This window comes from Colius striatus, chromosome 2 (assembly GCF_028858725.1).
Source record: "Colius striatus isolate bColStr4 chromosome 2, bColStr4.1.hap1, whole genome shotgun sequence".
NCBI classification, from domain to species: Eukaryota; Metazoa; Chordata; class Aves; order Coliiformes; family Coliidae; genus Colius; species Colius striatus.
Genome location: NC_084760.1, coordinates 27,557,811 through 27,579,708, shown reverse-complemented (window position 1 = coordinate 27,579,708; position 21,898 = coordinate 27,557,811). Strand labels below are relative to the sequence as shown.

General features: G+C 35.5%; 1 protein-coding gene across 1 annotated transcript in view; it reads right to left on the bottom strand.

Annotated features, from left to right (window-relative positions):
• Positions 1–17,706: 17,706 nt before the first annotated feature.
• The window catches only part of SNTG2 (syntrophin gamma 2), a 254,428-nt gene continuing 250,236 nt past the window's right edge, over positions 17,707–21,898 (bottom strand). Inside the window, exon 17 of the mRNA XM_061990346.1 lies at positions 17,707–17,838. Within this exon, the coding sequence (XP_061846330.1) occupies positions 17,707–17,838 (132 nt within the window). The remainder of the gene's footprint in view (positions 17,839–21,898) is intronic.

Sequence of the window (21,898 nt, the reverse complement as noted above, 5' to 3'; positions counted from 1 at the left end):
CAAAAAAGCAGCACTTGAATCATTAAACAAGGCTGCACATGAAACAAAGTCCAGCTCTCAAAAGAAAGAAAAGGAAGACAAGTTCTTCTCTTTGGATACTTAAAAATTAACCTACCTGCTTCTCTGTCAGGTGCAATGCCACCACTCCTGAGTTCTGGGGCTGCAGTGAAGACACAGTATGACCTAGTTTAGTAAAAGTGAGCTGTAAAGAACAGCTTCCCCTTTAAAAAAACTTTAAAATAAATTAACCCAGAAACTTTACAACTAACAACAATCAGCATTAGAAATCATAAGAACAAAATGAATATTATCAATTTAAAATTAGCCACCTTTAAACATTTTTTCTGCAGTTTAAGAGTCAACATCTTTTTCCCAGTCAGAAAGAATTTTCTTTTCTTTCAAGCTACATACCGCAGAAAATAATTCAGCTCTGTCATTCCAAGCATGAAGTAGAACAAACCATCTGAAATAGTTAATATAATTTAGTGCAAAGCAATTACATCTATTGCCATGAGAAGCACAATTTACTACCACAGGGAAGTGAAAAAGTCCAATATGTCATAGTAAAATGCAATTTAAGCTGCACATAAATGAGACCTTCCGCAGATCTCTCCATTTTTCTCTTTGGAAAAGGGGACGAGAGCTCAGGATTACACATCCCCAGATGAGTGCCCTGCCTGTTGCCTTACAGAAGCTTGCACCTTAACCTGTGCTTACTCTCCCTCCTAAGCAAATCTGCCTCCTCTGCTCAAGAGTAGCACAACCCCATGAGGAGGCCCAAAAGCACTGCCATTCACAGCAGCCCCTACAGATGAAGCCCCACAGCTTTGGCAGATGCCGAGGCTTAAAGAGCATGTGCCCACCCCCAGATATCTGTCCTGCTCTTCCCGTCCTTCCAGCAGTGCAGTTGGCATACTAAGCTTGACGTCTTCAGGGACTGCTGGAGTTAAATGCCAGACTGTGATCTTCGATGCAGGCAGAAATTCTTCTCTGCTGTCTCTTCTCAGAGGGCAGCCTTGAGCAGAGAAAGGGGAGACGTAGGAAATTATACCATCTAATAACTTACTTGCTCTAGGAGCTCACTTGTTAAAAGATCATTTCTCCCTCTGTGTCCAGTGCTGAAATAAGGCAGTTAAATAATGGGGTCATTCTACCTCTCCCCACCTAGAGGTACACATTTTAATAGAAATGGCAGCTGCCGTGTCATTGTGTGATGAGACTGGTCTGATTGCACTTTAAAAATGCACTATACCAAATTCAAGCCTTTCCCTGGACCAAGCAGCCTTCCTCCTGATTGTTGCATTGCCTACACAGAGAGTACATCAGCATACATGGAAATCTGAGGTATTATGATTTACAATCTTCAGATTTGGTGACAGACAGAAGACTTTTATTCTGGTTGCATTTTTAACCTCTACTTTCAGTTCAGTTGTCTAAGTCTCATTTAAAAACTTTTGCCTGGTAGAGTTGACAATGATCCTAATGTGTCACAGTTTTCCTCTGCCAGCAAAATGAGGAGCAAGTATGCAAGAAATCTCAAAAATCTGAATTCTGTCCAGTTTTGAAAGCTACAGATGTTTTGCTGTTTAGCACCTTTCAGTTCAGGATTTCAGCACTGATATCTCACTGGAACAAATGCATATCATAGACATTATGGCTCCCTGTACATCTCAAATGACTGCATTTAAATCATGCTTCTAATTCCTTACTCCAGGTATTCAGACCCTTTTGTCCCATCTAAAGCACTTTTTATGTATTGCTCTCTCTATAGCTTGATTTTCATGGCTAAATATGGTCTTCGTGGCTGAAGGAAGCTGCTGTGGCCAGGTGCCCTCTCTGGTTGATCACAAGGAGGACTGCAGGCTGCATCATGGATCACATTTAGGCTCCATCATAACAAGTACATCAAACCAACCATGGTTTATTAAATGAAAGGTGAAATGTGACCAAGTCCTTTACTGATCCAATTACAAAACTCTCATTTTAAAAAGAAATCTATCAAATCAATGATAAAAAAAATGTGAACCTTAAATAGCTGCTAACAATTTCCTGATATTTATTTCATAAATGAGGAAAAAAACGCCAATGAGCAATAAATTATTTATTCAAAAACATCTATACAAAATAACACTCTTGGAGATAAACACTTTTACATTTTTAAAGTGCATCTCTTCATTGCTACAATATTTGATTTACTAATTTACACTGTACATTCATAATTTATAAAAAAAATAATTGGTGAGTATTTTTCCAGTTGGATGTTAGTAACAGTGACAAGGAGCACACATTCCATTATAGAAATCACTTTTGAAGTGTTGTGTACATATTCAAACTATTCATATCCAGATGTAAAGACAACACTGTGACAATAGCAAGAGTATCACTAGAAAGAGGAATTACAGTATACTGTACGATAATCGGTTCTCTTGTTATAAAAGGTTATTTAAAAGTGCAAAATATATACACTCTGCTTTTATATTACTTCCTAGTTTAATCTTTACTACTTATTAAATCCCTTTCTGACTTCCTGAACAGATAAAATTACAGTAATTTTACATTGTAAATCTACAATCATGCACATGTTGCAAGGCTGCACTTCCAATTAAAAAAACAGAACAAAAGCAAAACTACCCACACACAAAATACTGCACTTCAGATGCCTTTTTCAATTTGCCCATGGCAATAAATAAAAAGTATAATAAAATATAAAATGAACACCATTTAGATGTGAAATATTATGAGTTTGAAAAAATAGTGTTAATTTTTCTTTGTTAATGATGGGTGAAATTATCTGCATTTCCTTATACTGAGATCATCACGTTTACAGCATCATTTTGTTGCACAGTATTTTGGCCCTCAATGCAAACTCCCACGAAAAAGGGAAGAAACCTGAAATATGCAAAAACTCACAGAAAATTAAAACATTTAATAGCCACATGGCCAAGATGAACTGCGGCACTAATGTATTTTTAGGACAAAGCCAGTAGTCTGTCAGAAAACATATATTAATATATAGTTATTGGCTGCAATAGAATACACTAACTCAAATGCTTTTCTTCTGAAAAGAGAACTTCTGAGTTTGTATTGTGTAAAATTTTAAACCTGAAAATCTTGTGCTAATTACCTTGTGTAGTTCACTTTGATTTGTTTTTTCCGGTCCCAGAGCCTTCAATATCCTTGATCTTTCAAAATTTAAGTCAGTTACTGAAGAAAGATGATCTTTCCCTTTCAATAAAGAAAGATTTACAGGGTGGCAATAACAGCAAACAGCAATTAGAAGGGGAAAACCTGAGTGTTAAAGTAACCACTAATGATTTAATCCTAAAAGCCCTGAGTTCTTAGGGAATTCCAACAATGCCCACTGACTTTCAAAGACATGGTTTAAAATATTTCCTACAAAGTGTCCACTAAATATTCTTCTTCTTTGGATGAGAAAAAGATATTAAAAGATCTGAAATACACACTTTTTTCCAATGAACAATCAGCCTTATGCTGTACTGTGGGTTGCTGATCAGAATGTGAACGAAGTCCAGACATCACGTTGAAACTCATACACAGAAGAAAGGAATCAATTTCATTAAAAACTTCCACACTTCATGTTGATAATGTATTTTTGCAAATTTTCACCAAGAAGTGGCAATTGCCTTTTACTTTGCAAATAAGATTACATGATGGAGGAGAGGATAAGCGATGGCTGCATATTTCAAACTGATCATTTTGGGATTCCCACAGCACTATTGCATGGCTTCTATTACAAAGTCTTCTTTTCAACTCATAGTGGACAAATTTACTGTGGTATTTGAGTCAGAAATTCTTGGAAACGTTGATGTAAAAGTACATGTGGGAATGCTATTCATACAAATTTCAGGGAATATATAACCACTTTTCTCAAATAAGGAACAGTCAGTTGTTTTTCCTTTCTTTTTACTTGACACTTTCACAAAAAATAATGTCATTTCCATTTTATTACAGCTAAGTGAAACCTGAACACATTCTGAGAACTTTAAATCCCCTTAATTTGAAGTCATAAGTGATCTCTGGAAAGTTATCTTTGCAACCTAAGCTGTTAGTCATGTTTCTGTTGAAAGAGGACTGGCATTAGAGTATTGTGCTATGAAATATGCCAAAATACTTAAAGTTAAAACTCCCATTCTTATTGCATTTCATTAATTTTCATGGATTTTCCAGTGGATCTAAAGAAAAATATGGATCTGAACATCTAACATAATAAACTGTTGTAGTTTTGTTTCTTTTCTTTTTTTTTTTTAAATAATCATGGATGATATAAATAACAGTCATTTAAAATTGTTGTGAAATAAACAATGCAATAAGCATAAATAATTTATCATTTATGTAAACTGAATGGTAAACTGAATAAAATGTTGAAATAACTGCAATTTTGTCTTGCCAATACAGTGAACTATCAGAAAGTGCCAAAAGGGGCTAAATTCCTATCTTCCTCTGCCTCTGAGAGATTTAAGAACTCTAAAATGTGGATGAGAAATAAGACATTTTTAATAAATTGATTAACAGAACATAATATTTGGTTTCCAGAGGGAATGAATAGAGGCACTAAACCACATACGAAAAAATATAACAACCTCAGGATGCTGGTATTGGTGAAAAAGTACACTAAGTGGAAGAAATATGACTATTGAACAGATATCTGCTGCAGGACAAGCAAAGAGAAAGTAATGAGATGAGGACAGTTTTGATGACCGGCAAAGACCTGACCTCTCGGAGAAAAGAATTTTATCTTCTCAGAAAATGTTAATAATGTCCCCCAAAAGGGATGGAAGACACTATAATCTCGGGAACAGGGTTGTGACATACAAATGCTTCAAGAAGACAAAAATACTTGTTTTTGTGAAATCCCTCACTAGCATAAAGGGGAAAAAACACCAAACAAACAGGGTTTCACTTTCTCTAATGGGACCGCTGTTACTTAACAACTGAGTGGTATTTCTGCTCATGCTCACTGTATAATTCTTTTTTACTGCTCTTCACATGTTTGTAGCTGTGTATGTTGCTTACTCTAGGCTGCATAACAGCTTCTCAGGACACACTCAGCATATTCCCAAGCACCTTGCTCCATGCTGTTCTGCTGGAAATCGATACTTTACTTTTTTTTTTCCTCTGTTCACATCCCAAGGTTTTCATTTCAGCAAGTGTTTGTACAGTTTCAATGTAATTTTCTTTCTCACCATTGAAAGAATATTTAAAATCACTTCTAAGTATCAGTGATCTGATTGACTGACTATGGAATAGACCTCTTTATTCCAAACATTGCACACAGCTATGACATAAACAAAAGGGATTCAACAGAAATAAGTTACCTATGTAGAAAAGGAGAGGTACTTACATATGCTTCTGTAAAGCTTCTTCATCTACAGACAAGAGTCTTGTGAATTAAGTTTTCTCATTTATAAGGTGGTTTTCCTCAAGTTTTGCCTTACTGACTAATCACATGTACTACAAATACTGTTTTCTCACAAAAAAACCCTATTATGTAAAGACCAAATGCTTGAAATTAAATGGCAAGTCATTTCAGTACACTCGTCTCTTATTATAAACATCAAATTAGCAGCAAAACTGCACAAATTTTAGTCAGCGAGTTAACCCAAGATGATTCACTCTGTAAGTCTTCTGTCTGAGTATGTAACATTTTCGAAGTGGAGGAAAGAGTGATGGGTGCTGTGAGCACCATGGAGATGAATAAGCTGAGGAAGCACGATTAAAATTGTGGAATAATATGGAAGCAAAATGACTAGGAAACACCTAGAGAAAGAGGAGAAGCAGACACCTCTCATTTTCAGTACTTCCTGACAGCAAATTAGTTCTTGCCCCGATCTGCAGTATAGGAATTTTTAACAGATAGAGAGTATTTCTCCATGATTGGCTGGTCATCCTGAAAGCTCTGCTGCTATAAAAATGGAAGAACCTGTAAACATCTTTATAATCCAAGGCCTGTTTTCTGAAATGAAGTATAGATTCAGTAAAACCGTCAGACTGAGTATTCCTCAAGTGCTGGATCCAAGACACTCAAGTTCGCTGTCTGAACATGGGTAGAGAAACTGCTGGTTGGGAGGAACTGCCAGATGCATGACAGCTGTGCTGGGATGCACTGAATTCTACTTTGTTAATTCATCCCAATGAGCCCACTTCCAAAGTTAGCTTGTAATTCATGTTAAGGTATCAGAAAAAGTTTTGTTTGTGAAGGCAGATCAGTTTAACCAGGTAAAAAAAGTCAAGAACAAAAGCTAAGTATAGACAATCAAAAAAGTACACGAAAACCATCAAATTAATATATGCTTCTCTATCAAAGTTCACCCTCCTTCTCCTTCTAACAGTTGAGAATCATACCTTTGCATCAGAGATTTAAATGCAATTCCTGGTCTTCCCTCCTTTCTCATGTTGAACTACATCTCCAGTAGTACTGTAATATCATACTACCTCAATTTCACCAAATTAATTGAGGAATTAGGTACTACAGAAAAATATATCTGAGAAAAAGTATCTCCTGCAGAAGGTCTATGTTTCACTTAACTCTTCTGTTGTCAACAATACTTCCGCCTCTTGGCAATCTTGTTTGTGTGACACAGCACCACTGAATAAGTCCTTGTGCCTTTTCCACTTTAAATGATCAAATAATTTTCTGTTCATCTGAAGCTCAGCTTTCTACTTCTTTCATTTGTGCAGGGCCAATTGAATTTGCCCTTTAAAGCTATTACAGTGACACAAAGTTTTCTATTCCTCAGTGAATTTCAGCAGAATGGTATTTACTGAAGTGATCCATTTTATGACAGAGAACAAGAGATCCAGCATACTGCTGAACACATTTCATTGCTGGGTGGTGAAACAACTCTGTGTGTGTAAAAGACTGAGGATGAGGCCTTGCATGCTTGCTAGCATCTTGCTGATATAAACTGCTTATAATTCTGTTTGACTAACAGACGCTTGAAAAAGATTTAGGAACATTGTAGTAAAATGATAAGGTCTTTTTCTCCTTAAAGACAGCTTTTCAGAATATTTTTCCCATTTTGTTGCATTCATAATTCAAGAAAGGAAAGTATTTTTTTATCTACACCTAAACATAAAACTGTTCCTCACTCTCAAACAAAAATTTGAGACAAAATATATATTAAAAACTGTGAATCTGCTTTCTGATGTGACATAGGAAATATGCAGGATGTAGGGCCTTCAGGAATAAGAGTGGTGATAGCTCTAGATAAGGCCACAAAGGAGTCAGGCATGTATTTAAAGAGGAGAACATTGAGCAATGATGCAGCTGAACAGGCAGATGCTCTGAATGACCTCTCACATTTGAAAATGCTACAGTATTATAAAGTTAGACTTTCTGCAGAAATATGTTGCCATGCACACAAAATAAATGGCTTACGTTGATATTAGAAATTATTAGAATTTTTAAAAATAAAGATAGCTTTTAATAGACTTTTCAAGTTCCTCAAGTGTGCTTATTTTCTGACTCTTCTTCTGCTCATAACACAACTATTTCTGCTTGCTCTTGTCACACTAAGAATACTTTGCAGAAATTTTTTAATTTTTTTAATTTATTTTTATTTATTTTTTATTTTTTCCTAATTTCATTTCAAACTCATTAGTGAAACACACTTGTAGTGGGGCTAATCTATCTGACCTGAAAAGTCAAAGGATAGATTCACAGACAAAGAACCGTACATAACCAAGCTATTAACAGCTTGATAACTTCCACTCATCAGCTGAGGCACAGCAATCATCTGTATGCATACTCCCTGCTGGCTGCTCATATTAAATGAAACATGCCAAGTAAACAACTGTGAAGGTCTAGGAATGCAAAGTGATTGCCCATGGCGAGTAGATAGCTGCATATTTAGCAATTTTAGTTATTAGGTCCATTTGGGGGGTTCTAAGTAATCACTCACATGTAATACTAGGACAGCTAGATCTTTTTAACACTGCAAGATCTGTTCATAGCAAGAGTGGAGCTGCTTATGGATCTCTGTCCCCCAAACTGTCTCTGAATGAACCCCTAAGGATGTTTAACAGCCTATAGTCTGGTCTTCGATATTATCATCAACTACAGTTCACAGAAGAACTATAATTTTATCCATACTTTAACCTGGTTTCTATCTAAGTATCCTTTCTGTGAATGTTTTACATCATCGTCTTGTTCTTTGTTATCTGGAGGTTTCTTTCTGTTGGGAAATCCTACAGGCAGATTGCAAATAGATTGCAAATCCCACACAGTTGTGTTTTACTGTCAGGTGCTGTACTTCAGCTTTTAGAAATATGGTGCTTTAAAATGATGGAGACAAGAGCTCTGTCTACAGAATAGATTTTTTTGAAGAGTTGAACCAGCCTGGGAAACTCCTTTCTCAGCAATTGATACTAGTCCCTGGCTTTTCTAGGTTATGCAAATCTTAGCTAGAACCCAAAATAGTAGTTCTTGTGTCCACATGACTTAGATAACATCTTTCTTAATATAACAAAACCATATGTCTGCTATTGAGAAATTATCTCTTCCTTGGTATAAAAAATTATCTCTTCCTATGGTATAAAAATGTTACTGTTTTTTGCAGCATTTAATGAAAAGTCCATTTCCTCCACTTCAATTTTATCGGGAGTTCAAACTAATTAAAGTACATCTGCATACAGTTCTAGCAATTTCCAGATTCTAGGATGTTGACAAATAGTGAACACTGATCTACCCTATGCAAATACTTGTGGGGTTTTGTCCACACAGTTTGAACTCCTAACATTTCATTTTGGATGGGATGTTTTCAAGCTTCATAAACATAATTAATCCAATTTATATTCTAGAAAATGCTGTGTGTGCTTTGAATGTCAAAAAAAATGTGGGAAAAAGACACATAGGATGGAGCACATGACTAAAAATACCAATCTTAATTTTCTTCTCTTTTTATGTCAAAAAAAAGGGAAGAAAACAAAAAATAACATAAATAAAAATAATTGCTGGAGAAAACCTAGAGACTTTTTTACAGACAGTTGATTCTTTTCAAACCAAGAGATGAGAATGTAACTGTAAAAGAACATGGGTTGATTGATTTTTTTGAAAGAGTTATGACAAATGAACACAATACATAATCTTTCAGAAAAATTACCTCAAAAAAAACCGTGAAGCTGTACGATGAATCAAAGGGTATTGTGTATCGCAGATAAAGATGCAACACCAAAATTGAAGGAATTGATTAACAAGCAATAGGTAATGGGACCCACAATTAGACACAGTTTAACATACAGGCACTTTCAGCCAAAATACTTTTGCAATCACTGTTGGAAAAGTTGTGCAGCTGAGGATGGTAAAGAAAATACTGAGCTTATTTTAAAAAAATTGAAAAGAATTTCATAAAAATAAAACCTACACCCTTCCTACTTGCCTATATTGTTACAAAACAAAGTATCAGTTCTTTTAAGGCAAGAGACCTGAGCAACTCTGAGCGCAAAGAATCACTTGATGGTTGGCAAAGCTATTTAGACAAAGTAAAAAGAACAGCCCAGGAAACCAGCATGCTATATAAATGGATTTACTACTGATGAAAAACCATCTGTTGTTGAGGGATGTATATCAATTAGCAAGTGAAAAGATGAACAACACTGCTGTGCCTACTAGAGTATACCAGAAAAAAATGAAGTATGTTGCAAGTTTTTCCAAGATGATAAGCAGTAAAAAAACTTGATGATTAAAGTAGAGAAACCTTGTTTACATCCTTTGCATATGAGCATTCAAAATCTATGAGTTTTGGGGTAATTTCCTGATTGCAATTGCAGATCTTTATCCACAGGACATAAAAACTGTGAGAGAAACTTATAAAGAGACTAAAAAGAAATGAAAAAAATATTGAGGGAATAGAAATGGTTAATGTGGCAATAAAAGGCATTAGAAGTACTTGGAATGTTTAGAATTAGGATGTGAAGACTGTAATAAAAGAATATTTAAGAGCATTTTGAGATCTTAGTAAAATTGTAAAAAAAAATAAATGCAAAGCAAAGTAAGAAGCAAATAAACTCAAGGAACTTAATAGTAGAACTGGGAAGAAGTTAACTCTGCAAGCTAAAATGACTGTGAACTCAGAATTTGCTGCTGTCGTAACAGCATTCTCACCTACTATATGGAGTGAGTAAACTGAAACTCCACAGAGCCTTGATCCAAAGGAAGGTGAAGGGCAAATTAAACAGAAGTGTGGTTATTAATCTAATTTCCTTTCATCTTGCTATGAGTATCCTGATGGTGGGGAGAAACAAATCTAATAATGCAAAAAATGCTGATAAAAACATCATTGACTGCCACAAAGAATTAAAGCCCAGAAATGTTTTTAACATTCAACCCTACAGCTGTTTTCTTGTTACTAAGTTTGCTACTTCTCTATGACTGCATACATTTCCCCATTTGAGTACTATGAAAGAATTAGTATAGCTCAAACATCAAGATGTGGTATGTGCTGCTGCACTAGGGCTTTTGTGGAAGTCGTTGTTTTTCAGTAGCAGGCAGATGGGGAAAACTGCTACATTTACTCAATATATTGAATATATACAGAGTACAAGACAAATAAAAATCACAGCACTTCTCCATGTCTTGGTGTGAAACATTTGAGAAACGTTTTTGTTTGAGTTTCATCCAGCACTAAAATTATGTGACTGAACGTGTTGGTTCAGTAAAGCATTTCTACTTTAAAACACAGGGAAAGTTTTATCCCTGAACCAAATTAAACATTTGTATTAACTCACCTGGGGAATACTTGTCCAGCTTCTGTACAAGAAGAATACAGCGAGCTGATAATGTACTCTGCCTATGGATGTTGTAGGGAAGTAATTTAGCTCAGTTCTAAATGTTAGTTGAACACAGTTCTTAAAGACATGGTAGAATGTCTCTAATCAAAGGTAGCTGGATGTTACTCAGTGTATCCTCTGGGATATAGAACCCATCTACAAATGAATACAATTTCTACTGTCTCAATTTAGAAATATTTTCTACTAAGTATTAGGTAAAAACTGCTAGCTAGAAAAACAGGTTAAGGCTTTTTCTTCCCCCCTCTGCCTGTTTAATGAGATGACAATCTTCTGATTTACACACCATTCTCTTCAGGATTGTTTTTTTATTTTATTCTGATAATCCCTCAACATTGCTCATGATTGCTACTTTTTATTTCATCGGTATATAAATCTGACACTAATGCTATCTATAATAAATTGAGCTGTCAAAAAAAACTATGCTATAGCATAGGAAAATACAGGCAACAGAGAAAGTCAACAGAGAAAGATGACTGCCTTTTCAGAACATGACTCAATCAAATTCAATTCCAAGTTCAGGATTTAGGTATTCTGCTACCTGGAACTACCAGTATTTTTCCACCAACTATGGATCAAGATCAGATAATTAACACAGACTGGAACCTAATTTCTACATTAATTCATTAAAATCATTAAGTATGATGTTCCCATCGTATTTGAGAATTTAGACATGTAAAAACCTGGTAGTTAACTTGCCTACAAATATAACAGAAATAATGTTCCAAGAATGATTTGTATCCAAGAATGGAAAATAAAGTTCTTACAGTGAATTTCTTCCCCTGTTTGGTTGTCTGGCAATCCTGCAGATCTATGCAGCTGAGACCTTTCTGACAGACAAAGCTCTTGTTGTAGTGTAGACCTGATCAGATCCTGGTTTTGCACTGAAAAATAATAAGTCTGCAATACATCTGGAATTCTGAATATCTACATAACTGCAGCTCTTACAGGGCACCATGACAGCCTTGCCAAATAAAAGATTACAGCTTTCAGTCCCAACAGTTTGATTCCTTTCTTAAAAGTCAGCAGTTTTTTTCTTGTAGGAATGAATTATTTTACTAACAATGTAGGCAGCTGTGCACCAAGGGAATATTAGAAAAGAAGTTTTCTTCCCCTGTGGAATACTTAAAATTGTATATATTTTTGTCATTTTTTAGGTTAAGTCATATTTAAGTCACTGGGACTTACAACTGCAGTGGGTTTTGGCTCAAGTCCATGGAATTTAATAACTTCAAATGTAATGAAAAGATTTTACTTGTAGAGTTTTTCTGGTTCAACCAGATTAAAATACATCTTCAATTTCATCTTGCACTCTACACAAATCCCCTTTGTACTTCAAAATAAATTTACCACAAGGTCTTTTCCTTCACATAAGACAATTTCTACATGTTTCAATATATTAGTAGCTAAACATTTTTGAAGCATAGGTTAAGGAACAAAATACGTGATTGTAGGATTCGTTTGGCATTATTTTGTTTGAAATATTTTCCTATTCATCAGCCATGACTCAATAAATATCAATTTAAAGTAAGATAACTTAATGAAGAGTTTCTCAATGAAATTCCAAGAGTTATTGGTACTTTTAGCACGTATATCTATGTAAAAGAGGTTTTTTTAAGATTGCACAGTCTCTACATCTGTCCATCCCTCCTCTGCTTCCATTTTTTAATGTTTTAGTCAATATCCAATGTATTGGAAAAAGGGACAAAAATCACCGACTTTGCCTCTCATGAATGCATGGAGGAGAGGGTCTCCTTTCTGACATTCTTCCTCTCTGCCCTCAAAAGCTTACTAGAAGACATGGGCAAACTGTATTAAATGAAAATTCATCCATAGTAGTCCACAAAAAGCAGAAAAATTGCATTGCCTACAGAGACCCCACTTTGAACACTGTGACAATGGAGATATTCAGGTGAGTGGGGAGGTGTTATAAAATACTGTCAGTATTTTAGTGGAAGCATCTATGGAAATGTACTAAAATGAAATTCAAGCATTTTTAAATACTGCCTATGCCACTAGAAAGATCAGACTACACATTAAAGGTTTTGTGGTGAAGGCATGCTTTGTCTGAAGTTGTTTATGAATAAATGTAGTTCAGATATAAGACAGGATTTTAGATTTATGCTTGCAAACTTGCAAGGGCTTGTCAGAGCTTAGCATTCCACCCCCCAAAAAATCGTGTTTAAGCCTCAGGCCTACTGGCTCAAGAATGGAAATCACTTTTAAATACTTTTTTAAGTATCCTAGTGTGAAAATAATTAAGTCAGACTTTCAGAACTTGAGCTTTGGATCAGCATAGCCTCAATATTCTAATTCTATGCTTTAAGATTATAGGCAAAAGGAAAATTAAATAATATAGGTCAGATTTAGTGGATGAGGTCCTGAAGTCAGTGAGACTCTAGCAACATCTAAATTTATAACTAAAATTATTAGGGCCTGCTTTCTACCTCTGAGGACATTTTCTAGGGCCTGGCCATATCCCCTCTATTAAACACTGTGTTTTAAACAGGGTAGCACAACCAAGACACTCCCTGGGAACAGATCTGAGCTGACTCTAGCTCAACTGTGTACAGGATTTTATTCTGCAGATTTTAATCCTTTCAGCAAAAATATATCAGAAATTATTTCAAAAAATTATCACTATGATTAAAGTGCCCAAGTGTATGCTGTACTGCCTAATTTATATGTCATCAATGAGCTTTGCCACAATTCAAATCACAGAATCAAAGACTCACAGAATCTTAAGGGTTGGAAGGGACCTAAAAAAATCATCTAGTCCAATCTCCCTGCCAGAGCAGGATCACCTTGAGTAGGTCACACAGGAACTCATCCAGGTAGGTTTTGAATGTCTGCAGAGAGGGAGACTCCACAATCCACCTAGGCAGCCTGTTCCAGGACTCTGTCACCCTCAAAGTTAAGAAGTTTTTCCTTATGTTTTTCTGGAACCTCTTATGTTCCAGCTTGTACCCATTGCCCATTGTCCTATCATTGGACATCATTGAGAAGAGCCTGGCTCCATCCTCCTGAATCTCACCCTTTATGTATTTGTAACCATTAATGAGATCACACCTCAGTCTTCTCCAAGCTAAAGAGCTCCAGCTCCATCAGCCTTTCATCATAAGAGAGATGCTCCACTTCATCATCTTGGTGTCCTGCTGCTGAACTCTCTCCCTGTCCTTCTTGAACTGAAGGGCCCAGAAATGGACACAATATTCCAGTTGCATTCTCATGAGGGCAGAGGGGGAGGAGAACCTCTCTTGACCTACTAACCATAGCCCTTCAAATAGATCCCAGGATGCCATTGGCCTCCTTGGCCACGAGGGCCCATTGCTGGCTCACGGTAATCTTGCTGCACACCAAGACCCCCAGGTCCCTTTCCCCTACACAACTCTCTAACAGCTCATTCCCCAATCTGTACTGGTACATTGAAGGTATTACCCCTTTGCTCAAAATCATGTTTGTAAATGGGATGATTTTTAGCCTTTTAACCAAGCTTTGTGTTTAATTTAAAGACATAAAGATAATCTGGACATAAAGAAATTATCCTGGCTTTATTACTTCTAGCCATAAGTGTCTGTCTGGATTTTGAGGCAGTGTACAGTTCTTCAACTCTATGTTTGCATGCTTTGTTCCCCATCCTGCTGTTTATGGCAGGCATCTGTCTCCTCCTACTCTCTATTAAATTCCAGTACCATCTTGTCTTCCTAGAAAAAATAAAGGAAAACTACACATGAATGAATAATGAGGTAGTAAGACTAAAACTTACTAGTCTATTGTGACTATATAACAAAGCATATTTATTTTCAGTTTTGATTAGTAGTTAGATATTTGACATTCCAGCTGCTCAGTCACCATAAAGTGACTCTCTTCTGCCTCAGAGTGTGGTTTGTGAGGGGTGACTGTGGAAGGTACCTACCCCTGGGTAGATCTACTCACCATTCTGAATCCTAATATTTTGAGCTCTTCAGTGAGCTGGAAAGTGTTGTAAATACTCAAGAACTTTGATGGGGGAAAAATACGTGCATGTTATACGACACACTCCAAAGGCAATGATAAAATAATACACTCTACTGACAATAAAAATAATACAATAAATGAACATAAGCAATCAAATAAATTGGAAGAACAATATTTTGACATATGAGGTATATGTTACCCTGTTAAGAGAATCACAAAGAAATCTAAGGTGCTAAGAAGTCCTGTATAGCCTATGTAACAGCTGATTAACTAGCTTTTCTCAGCCTCAGAAGACTGGCCTTTAGTCCCTGCCTTGAGATAATGTTGCAGAAAATGAAAGGAAAGAAAAAGCATTTGAGCTAACAAGGATCTGCAGGCTTCTCATTAAAAATATGTTTGGAGAATTATTTCTAAAATACAACCCTAAAATTCAGATGCTGAATTTATAAGGAATTTTGCTTTCACATTCATACAGATTGACTTGGACATATCAGAAGAAAATTACCATCTTGCAAAAATGGTAGAGAACACAGCTCATCAGAAGACTACAAAAACTTAGAAATTACATGAAAAAAGTAACAAAACTTCTGAACGTTAGTATAAGCTACTTCACATAAAAAATATGAAAGTGGCAAATGAAAATGTGCAAAATCCACTGCTCTTGCAAAAAAACCTTTAAAACTCAACTGCTCATTTTGAATTGCAGAAATTATGGTAGAAATTAAAGATTAATACACTAAGCTTAATTTATTTTAAGTTTTTGTTTACAGTATTTGGGGAGATACACACTGTTTTTAATGATATGTCACTTAAAATATCAAGCCTAGAGGCCTGGATGTACTCTTGGTTCAGTACAGTTTTCTACTCTTCCATATTAGTATTAAACTTCATATATGAGAAAACTGTAGAAAAAAGAATTCTATCATTCTTTATCCTACAGACACTGTCATTTACAGTTGCTCATCTTAATAACTGAGAATTGATTGTAATTTTAACGCTATCATTCGTGAATGCTAAAATCTCAGTAAATACAAAGAGCTGCAAATAAAATAGAAAGACGAAAATGAAATGAACCATTTTGAATAAAAGCATGTTTGAGAAAGACAATTTTTCAATAGTTTCTGGAAAAAAAAGTAATATAAAATTGAGATGATATTTGTTACAAAATACCATAACGGCTATATTTATTTACAATTAATAAAAATATTTATCACTTTTGACAAATACTGTTTTAACAGGAGTTAACACTCCTACTGTGCCTCCTTACCAACAATATTAGAACCATAAACAACACTGGAATTGCAAACAGAGTCCCTACTGTTCAAATTAATTTCTCTACGGATAACACATGGCAATAAGTTAATCCTTATGGTAGGATCAAATCACTTACTTTAGGCACTTTCTTTGTGCCTAAGCTTTATGTGGACAGATAAATCATTCATTTAAAGTAAGTGCCTGAAGCCCTGTTACAGTGTACCAAGACAGCCAACTACCTTAAGAACTGAGAGGGTGAGCTTCTCTGACCAAATTTAAGCATTGAAGTTATGTAGAAACACTCCTTACCTGAGAGCTTTTAAAGGCACCTACCTCTTCTCCTTAGGATTCAGTAGGCTTTCACTTTAGCAGAGCACTCCACTAGACTCCTAAAATTTAGGGAGGATTTGATGCATTTGCTCCATAACCACTGTTATCCGTTTAAGAGATTCTTCTCACTTGATTTTTTGATTGTGTCTTGAAAAAAAAATATTGTTTGATGCTGCCTCAAAACTGCACTTGAGAACAACTGAGGCTTTTATCACCAAAACTTGCAATATTTGGTATTATTTACAGGCAATATGCCCTAAGATAAAAATGTCTTCCTTTTATATAATTTTTCAATAGCAGGAAGTATTATTTCTGTAGATAAGAATATCTACAGAAGGAAGGTTAGGAATATGTCAAAAGTGGAACCATATTATTTCCTTAGCAAGGATATAACTGACTTTGCCCAGGTATAAGTCAGGATTAGAGCTGTAGGAAAAAAAAAGATGATCTAGAAAAATCCTTATTTTTTATTATGTTTCCTATACTTGGAAAACAAAATAAAACAAAACAGTTATTGAAGAAGCTGTTCTGAACCACCCAGAGCACCACATGAAAGGATAGTGTCAAGGTAAACTATGAATGAATGAATGAATGAATGAATGAATGAACGATTCATGGAAGCTTTATTAATAGATAAGAAATCCCTCAAGTTTTCTAAAACTGAGTGCCTATAGTTTGGCTTCTTAGCAGAGTATAAAGCTCTTCAGTTGATCTACTGCGATATTTAAATACATGCTTAACGTTATCTTGTGCATACCCTGGGGCTACTTAATATGTTTAGAGTCAAGTGTGTACTTAAGCTTTTTCTTCAACCCAAAATGGAATACTTAGTATTCTGTCAGAGCTAAACTCTCAGGCCTTCGAAGAACTTGACCATGGAACTATAATTATTCAAACATACAGAAGCAAGATGAGCGTTTACTACCCATGGCAGTTATCTTCAAGAATTATTTCTTTTCTACAGTCAAGGCCATAGAAATTGTCTGTGCTTAACAATTCTTGAAACAGACTTGGAGGTTAAATTTTGGACACACACATTTCAAATGTTATTCCTCACTTCCTTCCAGTAAGAGCGAGTATGTATGACCACGATAGCAGAAATTAAAACAACACCACAAATAATATTGAATACTCACTTAGAATTTTAGATGAATGCTGAAGATTACAAACTGATTCAGTTTGACTTAATATTTGTTAAAGCATAGATTGAAAATGTTTAACAGATTGTGAAAACTCTTCATGTTGCAGATAACACTATAGACTCCTTATAAAATCACAAAGTTGAAATATTGTGCATGAAATAACTACTTTCTTTAAGAAAATAATTTATTTGCCATAGTCACGACATATAATCTAGTATCAGTTACTGTACATATATTTTCTTGCAATACTCTGACTGTCTATAAAAACTGGATCCACAGATGCCACTTTTGCTGCTATAAAGGAGTGAATACAGTGTAAAACTGCCGTCAGATCCTGAAATTCAAGTTCCTGAAAGAGGAAGTAAGAGAGAGAAAAAAAGAGAATATGTGAATTCATATTCGAGTTTATGAATATTTTACATAAATATAGATCAGACTAGTCATCAAACAACAATGGACTTCAAATGATAATCTGAATCTTTATAGGAAACTGTAAAGTTCAAAGTGTTAAGAATACAAGATGTATATCCACATCTTGTTCACTGGCAGTGCGACATCAATTTAGTTTCCCCTGTATGCTGCTTTACAGTTTACATTTTACTCAGTTTAGACATTGAAAGCAATTAATTTGCAAGAATATTCAAATATCGTAACACATTTTAAAATAAGGATAAGTTTAGGAAGTTTGGGAATGATGTGGTATCAAGTCATGACCAATGAGAGTAAGGAGGTCACATACTTTTGTCACCCTCTGAAGGAGAGTCAGACAAGCAAGTTGGGCAGCCAGAGGCAGGGGGGAAGCTACAGTAAAGTCACACTGCATATAGAAATATGCATATAGAAATATGGTTGAGTATGAAATTCATATGCTCTAATTCACAAAGAAAGGCAGTTACTTCTAACCAGTTCTCAGACTCCCTTGACCTTTTGTAATTTATTTTATCTTCTGTGTAGAAGTAAAATTTATTTTTCCAACATCCCCAGACAGAAATGGAGTGATATTCTGACACAATGACAACAAATATAACACAAGAAATATGTTCAGTTTACATGATACTACTGTTTGTAAAGTCTGCAGATGGTAAATATACTATGGCAACACTTGAGACAGTTTTTGGGAAGAAGACATTTGTTTTCCACAATGTGTTTGCTACATAGTAGCTTATCAAGGTACAGTCCATATGCTTGCCTTTAAACAAAAAGCAAAGCAATGGACTTCTCCTTTTCCTATCACAGTATTTTATAGCATCTTCTCAACAAAATTGCCTGAAACAGAACATTTGGAATTCAAGGTTGCTGTTCTGGAAAAGCTCACTGTTACAGGGTTGCCCTGTGCCAGACAGTTTCAGCTGGTTGCAGCCCACTTGCCACAGGGCACTGCTCAGTCCCACAGTCAAAGCGGAGGTGTCTCAGGGAAAACACATTTAAGAAAGGGTAGTAAACTCCCCCAAAAGGCAACATGGCCAGTGCAGTAACAGGTGCTCCATGTGAGAGCAGGTAACGCTGCCAAAAGGACTACAACTGATGGAGGAGCCACACTAGGGCAGAGGGAATGAATAAGAAGCAAGAAGTATCAAAGGAAAAGTGAAATAAGGAAGTGACGGAAAGAAACTGTTACACCTAGACAATATTTGAGGGCTATATTTTGTGATTATGAGATTCTACTGGGTTTTTTTTTGTTTTTTTTTTTTTTAAGTATGTGCACAGTTTCTTTACAACCTGAGGCAAATCCTTTATTGTCTCAGGAATCTTATTTTCCACTAGGCAAATTTACTATTCCCAGGAAAATGTAATTTTCTGTTACCATCTACTCTCTCCAGAATAAGGTGACAATAAGCAATATTACTGGACAGTAACAGTAACAGAATGATATTCAATGAACTCCCAAGATATGCTCTTCCCATGGTGTAACAAGCCTTACAAATGCCTTTATCCTCTATGAAACTTTCACAAAAAACCACAGGGAAACATCTTCTCAGACATGGTAGCCTCGGACCAGAGAAAGTTTTGGCAGCAGGTTGTCTTCAGAGTGGTTGTTCAGTGCACACAGAAGTCTAAGAGAACAATGCTTTCAACCTCTATGCCCAGTAAAGAATATGTAAGAGATTTTTAGATAATTTGTCTTGGGTGGGTTATCATCCTTCCAGAATGTGGAAACACAAGAATTTCTCATTTAAACAGCTCTGAGAATGTGTTAACAGAAATCAAATTTCTCTCCTTTCAACAATTCCTCTCTGAAATGACTGAGTTTTCCTACAACTTTCCAAAAAAAAAAAAAAATCTGAATTCAGAAACAATGCATAGCTATTTTGATGCCAACAGCTGAAATAATATGCAATTTAAACCACATTATTATAATTTGGTATCTAATACAAATTACAAACTGATACTTCCAAGATTATAAACTAAACACAAAACATTCCTAAATAGAAAAAAAAGGGGCATAAACCAATATTACAAATAAGCAGAATGTGCTATATATTATCATTCATACCTAGATAAATAAAAAGAAACTAAGGTAACATAGAAGGAAAGGGGAAAACTCTCTCAAATTTCCACTCTTGCATACTTGCTAGTCAACAAATTAAGAAATAATTATCCTATAAGAAGAAAAATTTCCTGAGAATTTGTATCAAACTAAGCACTTAAGTAACTGTTAATGACTGGCATTCGGTTGCTGAAGTAATCATTTGGGTCTCATACTCGAAATTAGATCTTGTTGTGAAAGAAAAATGAAGCATGAATGTTGGTTAAAATCCTTTGAGGAGTTTAAGCCCATGTAATCTTTATTTTGATTTTTGAGGGCATAAAACTCCTGCTTCTTCAACTTTCATTCATAGTTATGGAGCAAGTGTAAGTTGTTTAAAATATATTTTTTGACAGTGGGTGTCTATTGTAAATATTAATATAAAATTAATATAAACATTTTTATTTCCCCCTCCTATTTATTCCCCATATTTATTTATTATTTATGTCATTATTTAATTCTCATTATCTAAGTTTTACAAAACTAAAATTAAATATGCACTCATGATTATTAATGAAATACAACTCCATATGAAATGACACAGGCCTCAGTACAGTACATCAGTTCTTGCCTTAAGTAAAAGGTTTACATCTCCTGAATTAACATTTTTTAAAACAATAAATTCTGAAATATAAACCCACTCACATTAATCTTAGACTTGTTCCAATGACATCATCCAACAATTTCACATCAGTATCTGACACAATGAACAGAGCTCTTCACAATGCTTTCTATTTCTCTGCCCTGGCTTTTTGAACTTTTAATCTATACCAGTTTATCAAAGTATGCAATCAGAGGTAACACAGATTGTAAGGAGGATTTCAGACTGCTCTAACAACATTATATGATGAGTTTTGGGATAAGAGTAAAGACAGGAATGCCTCATCACTGGGAGTTAATCCTTCCCAATGCAGTCCTCTGTCTCTAGCAGAGTTCAGAGTATGTATAAAACTTCAGTAGCCCCTCCTGTGTATCTGAAAGAAGTTGTCTAATATATTGTGAATAACCTTTGGAATACTAATAATATACTCATTTCTATAAAAGATGATCTACATACAGTTGATAAAGGAGCAGTATTGCTAAAAGTATGTTTTATTTGAAGACAATGTTGTATTTTCTCTAATAGTGCAGGTGACTCAGTCAGACGAATTATTTTCAAGTGTGGTGCTAGTTTCAGAAGTTGTTATAGAGCTGAGTAGCCAAATAGGTGGCATGTAAGCACTTCTCATGCATTTTACCAGCTGGTTTGCTTCTCTTGTGTTTTATTATATCTTCACTATTTTATGTTGGGCTATCTGTGAGGATGAGTAATCATCTGGGATCATAGAAGAGGAGCAGAGCTCTGGTGATGTCCTTCTGCAAGACTTGGTTAGATGTGGTCAGCTATGGTGGTAACAGTGAGGTAAAGTTCACCTGAAGCCTCATGTACCAGGAGCTCCCAGAAATGTAGCTTATCACAGGAGACTACAAACGGGGGTAAGGCTCTTGTGTTTGAAGGACTTTTGATGTCTGTACTGGATGCCTTCACAACTGTGAAGCTGGCTAGTCAGGTGCAGATGTTGAGGACTAGGCATGAATGTCCAAAGCAGAGGTTGGAGCACAGACCAGAGAGGACAGGACAGGTTGCTCAGAGAACTGGTGATCTGCTGGTGGATATAGCTGGCATGCATATTACAACAGGGAAAGGAGAAGAGGATTGGGGGTTAGTTTGGAAATAGAGATTTGGTAAAAGATAGGGATGGCCTTCTGGCTTAGGGAAATGTAGCTGTTGCACAGCCAGAGGACACGGAAAAAATACCTCTCTTAGCAAGAGACTATTGAGAATATAGTTTTAAGGGTGTAAATTTGGCCTCTTTATGTTTAGAAAGTAATGTGATTTTTT